Below are 5,226 nucleotides of genomic sequence, written 5' to 3'. Positions count from 1 at the left end.
TTTTTTTTTTTGTACTGAGAAAACTTGCAAAATCTGCAACAAAAAAAATTGCCAGAAATCAACCGTAAGTCCGAGCTACTTTAAACGTGCATTTTACTATGCTAAAATTGAATGGGCTACGAAACTGAATACTCAAAATATTTCTAAAAAATTTAATTAAAACTTAACTAATTTAGAAGTTGACGCTAGTAATGCTCGCTAACGCTGAGAAAATAACTTTTATCGAGTTTCTTAGCGTTATCTTCGAAACTACTTAAGTTTAAGTTTTTAAGTACAAATCCAATTCTAAAGTAATTAATTTTTGGCATTTCTCTGCAAATTGCTAAAAATCCTAAAATATATGTACATTTCACCAATAAAAAATCTCGACATGCTAGAAAAAAAAAACAAAGATGCACATATTTTAATTTAACATACCTATGTATGTAGATATTCAAAAAAATAGCATAATTGTTGGAGGGGGCAAACAAAATTAAAATTTCGCAGGCCTGTGATTAGTAAACATAGAAACAAATTTTTTTATGTAGTATTTGGTTTTAAATTCGATTAAGTCTTTAATGAGTAATCTACCGACTTGTGTACAGAGCTGAATTTCGAAAAAAAATGTATGTGTGTGTCGCACACGTGCACGCAATTGCATTCGCGTGCTAACGCCTCAACCGAATTTATTTTTGTGCATATAAAATTTGTAAACAAAGCGAACCAAACCAAAGATGCAGCAGTAGAAGAAAACGATATGTTTAGGTCACAGCTGCTGCTGTCTACTTGGGGGGGATCACAAACGAAACGAAACTATTTTTAGCATATCCTGTGCGACAATGCATCTAGGCTATGCATTGCTAGTGTAGTCAACATGCAGTCAATGGAAGTGATCGTACAAAGCGACAGTAATTTTGCGTTCAAATTGTAAAAGGAAAATGAAATAAACAAATAACTTAGAATCAAAACTAATAAAAGAATTCAAGGAATAAATAAACCACGTATATACATAGTTAGAGTGGTATAGAAAAATAACAAACCTCAATTTCCTTCGCCATGTCTTATTCCTTTGGTATGCGTGGCATTGGTCAAAGTTTCGGCATTAAACTTTGCTGCTGTCGCGTGTGTACCTGTGTAAATTTTGGTTTTGTCACTTCACGTGTGGGACTTACAAAAATCCTACAACTAACCCTGGCCACTTTGTGCGAAGGGCTATTGGTGCGCTATGGAATACCAGCAGCAGATACAATTGGACAGGCTCTGACCAGCATGCTTACAACGACCGCTTATTGCTTCACCACTACAGCCATACTAATGATATGCTATTGCTTCTCGGAGAAATCTTCAAGTCTAATTAGACAATCACTCTTTGTAGGCACTTCTTTGCTTGTTGATGGTTTTTTTTAAGTTATTTTGTTTTACATACTATGTACATATAATTTTTCTATGCAGGAAACACTTTTCAATGCGGTTGCCTGTAGCATGTACTTCAGCTCTTCCAGCTACATGGGCTTTGCTTGTGTTGTGTGGTTGCATCCGCAATTTCTTGTGCGACCGGGTTTTTGGGCCTACCCAGCAATGACAGCGGCATATGTGAGTACAACAACAACAGTACAAACAAAGAGATTTTATAGGAGGAACTTTTGACAAAATAACTTGTTAGCTTTTGCAATTTTTGGCTCTATTTCTAGTGTTATGAATGTCAAATAACGTAAAATACTTTTTTTAATTTGTGGTTAATCAGCTTTGGTTATTTTCTCAAAAATTCGTTGATATTTACACATTTTTATAAAACCACTTACAAACCTACTAACGTATTAACCGCCTTATTTTTTTTTTGTTGCTCTTTTACAGTATATTGGCTATGCCGCCGGTATTTTACATGCCATTGATGCATTTTTATCTTTTAGATATTACAGAGGAAGTCGTTAGCTCAAAAGTTTCATATGACAAATAAGTAACAATTTTATTATTAATCTTTTTTGTGTGTATGCATTTATATTTGTGTATTAAATTCAAGTAATTGCATTTGTCTGTAGCACATTTGAGGCACTTACGAGAAACTATTAATTTTTCGTTTGTATCTTATAGAAATTAATGTAATATAAATATACATAAAAAAAAACTAAAAATTAAGTAAATATATGGCGATTAATGTAACATAATACATAAAAAAATATTTATAAAATACATTTTTAGTCTTCAAATAAACACATATAAAGTAAATGCGTAAACTAAATTATTTAAATAAAAAATCACCAGAATAAATATGAATGTTATTGTTGTGCTGCTATTATTGTGCCGAAAAACTATAGGCAAGGCCGTAATTTGCCAGAGCACAGCAATTTGGAAACAGCAACAATAGCTACATTAGCAACAAATTAACATAAACTAAAAAGCTATCGTTTACAGTAATTTGGTTTTGCTAAGGGATTTCCTTCATTTCCTGTTCATTTTACCTAGTCCATTTTGTTAAATGCCTTAAATTTTCTATAAAAAAAGCACCAAAATTTCTTTTTTAATAATGCTTTTTAAGTATATCATATCCCACACTTACTTCAGTTTTTTGTAAGCCTGGTCCGATTCGTAGTCTGCCTTTAGCAAAGCTATACGCACCCAACGTGGTCGTTCGTGTATCACTTTGTGTATAACAAATTTCAAGCCCAAAAGCAAGTGTTCAAAAAGTATAAAGGTTATATCTGGCATTTGGGGAAATAGTTTTGAGAAAAAGCCCCTGAAATAAGAGATAAAATGAGTTGTAGAAGTATAAATTTTAAATTTAACTGGTTTATTAACAATTTTTAATATTCCGTTCAAATAGAAAATGTTTCTACTCACTTCACGTTTGGCTGTAAATAAAGCAGACCGCAATTGCTCAGTATTGCCATCACCGAAAGTAATTCAAAAGCCGATTGCCAAGCGCTAATGTTTTTAGCTCGCCGTCCAAATGGACGCTTGAATATATTGCATAGCTATAATTGAGATGATTCACATAACCGACGTAACATGTTCAATATGAATACACCAACCTTAAACAAATCGATATGCATCGCAAAGATGTTATTGATTAAGGCGCCGAAAGCTGCAAAAGGCGCTACAGCAGCAAACAAAACTACATAACCAAATTGTATGCACAGCTGCAGATAGTCTTCATAAGTCGATTGATATTGATCAAGTCCGGCTTCATAGAAACATTGTTCATAGCGTGCCAAGTCCGTTACATTATTCTTTATTTCCTCATCTACTTCTTTATGCATATATTTTACGAATTTCTGACGCACCACGGCTAAGAGGGGGATGCCGATTTCTTGAGCAATGCAAACAATCTATAGTAGAAATGAGAACATGAGTTTCAAAGCATATTTTGAGCTCGTAGAAATGCAAATAAGTCTGGCATACCTGAAAGATAAGCAACTGCATCATTAATTGATATTTTAATTGCTTCAAATCATGCAGCACAAATGCAATATAGAACAATGAAAAGAAATTATTGACGATTTCAAAAAGCATTAACTTATTTACGCGATGACGATCGTATTGCGAACGTGTACGATGATTCTCTTGGTCAGTCAAAAATGTGGCTAATTTCTCGTAGGCCCAAGAGAAAATAGCAATCAGTATTGATTGTACAATCACAGGAATATAAAGTAGCCAGGAGTCAGGACCTAGAAATAAGTATTTTCGGTTAAAAAAGTTGCAATAGGAAATGGTAGTAAATAAATAATAATAATAAAGATAGGAAAAAATGTCTCCTCAAGCACATTCAACAACACAGACTCACCAAAATCAGCCAACACTTCTGCCTCTATCTGAAACTGATACAAGGCAAAGTAAGCAGCAGCAGCTACGCATATTAGCACCACAGGATAGGAAACGCAATACATTTGCAGATAGGTATAGCGCATTGGATATTGCAGCATCATTTTACCCGTTATTGGATCCGACTTTAGCACACCATGATAAGCAGAGCGCGGCTTGTCCAAACTACTCATCTCAATATTACCCCAACGATAAGAGTAGCCAGAGCACTTGCGCTTCCACAATTCAAGGAAAATCTTTATAAATATAAAATTTTTCATATTAGTAATTTTAGGTTATATTAAAAACTAAAGCACACTCCAAACTTTATAAACTGTAGCGCAGCCAAGAAAATACTAGATATATAAATAAAATAATAGCACTAGGCAGGTCAATTTATAAAGTTTCTAATGTGAAAAAATAAAAATATAAAAAAGAATAAACTACCGTTGTCCATAGCACATAAAAACTGCAAACCAATGACAAATTCACATTCCACACAAACTGCAGCATACCGAAAATAGCTGGAAATATAAGCGCCTTTGTGTAGAACTCGGTAAAGCCGAAATATAGTCCAATGCTCGAACCAAAGTAGTTGCATATGTCTTCGATCGGAAAGTTACGACGTCGCCAATCAAATGCGAATCTATCTAAATACTCCTACGGAAAAACATATATTAAGCCCAACCATGGAACAATTTTTCTCGATCTTACAATGTTGTGCAATGGAAAAAAATCCTCGACCATGCCATTTCTTATGTACGACATAATTGCCGGTTTAACGACGTCCTTTATGAGTACGGGGCCCTCACATTCGCGTACAATATCTGCTGGCGTCATACCAGGTAGCAGATAATCGGATATACAATCACAATTGAATTTTTGCATACTGCCAGTTATGGTAAGCTTACTTAACTCGGCCTCATCAGCAAAACGCAGCAAAGTTTCTGTGGTGGCTGACAAATAGAGGTATTTTTCAGTTTTGCTGAAAGAGTAATACATTACAATAAATTAATAGTACATTTCGAAATTACACAAATTGTTATTAATAATTTGCGCGCATTGTTAACAAAAACTAAATGGCGTTAAACATTTTATAAGCAAAACTAAACAACGAAATTAAAATTCAAATTACTTAGCCACCCAAGTTCCGTTGAGGAATCTAATTCCCCATAAAGATCAGAGCAAACCTTCGAAGGGAGTAATTTTAAGTATTTTTTGCAATATATGCTGTTAATTTGAAAAACATTTGGTTTTCTAAATAGGAAAAATGCAAAAATTGGCTAGCAGAGGTTAGGTGGCTTATGCTGCATTTATATTGTACATACATACCTGACGACCTCGAGCGTTGTGAGTACTTTAAATTCTTGTATTATCTTTTCCACATCTTGGCAATGGCGCAATTTGGCCTTTTCCGAGAAAATTATTACAGCATAGGTCTAAAAAAAA

The 5,226-nt window shown here is 34.0% G+C and overlaps 2 protein-coding genes across 2 annotated transcripts; one reads left to right on the top strand and one right to left on the bottom strand.

Moving 5' to 3' along the window:
• The first annotated feature begins 808 nt into the window (after positions 1-808).
• LOC108382053 (uncharacterized) lies at positions 809-2,085 on the top strand. The gene is made up of 3 exons (XM_017638448.1): positions 809-1,350; positions 1,432-1,572; positions 1,834-2,085. The coding sequence occupies exons 1-3, from the start codon at positions 1,036-1,038 to the stop codon at positions 1,909-1,911; spliced, it is 534 nt and encodes a 177-aa protein (XP_017493937.1). The 5' UTR covers positions 809-1,035; the 3' UTR covers positions 1,912-2,085.
• Positions 2,086-2,122: 37 nt separating this feature from the next.
• Positions 2,123-5,213, bottom strand: LOC108382052 (anoctamin-8-like; the record flags this gene model as incomplete). Its single annotated transcript, XM_017638447.1, has 9 exons — positions 2,123-2,469; positions 2,537-2,713; positions 2,818-2,951; positions 3,009-3,305; positions 3,379-3,644; positions 3,761-4,034; positions 4,225-4,437; positions 4,492-4,762; positions 5,110-5,213. Coding segments are annotated over 9 exons (1,767 nt in total), but the record flags the coding sequence as incomplete, so codon positions are not given.
• Between the last annotated feature and the right edge of the window lie 13 nt (positions 5,214-5,226).

The sequence above is a fragment of the Rhagoletis zephyria genome, unplaced genomic scaffold (genome assembly GCF_001687245.7).
Source record: "Rhagoletis zephyria isolate East Lansing unplaced genomic scaffold, Rhagoletis_zephyria_1.1 Rzeph_scaffold_25011, whole genome shotgun sequence".
NCBI classification, from domain to species: Eukaryota; Metazoa; Arthropoda; class Insecta; order Diptera; family Tephritidae; genus Rhagoletis; species Rhagoletis zephyria.
This window is presented reverse-complemented; position numbering and strand designations above follow the sequence as displayed.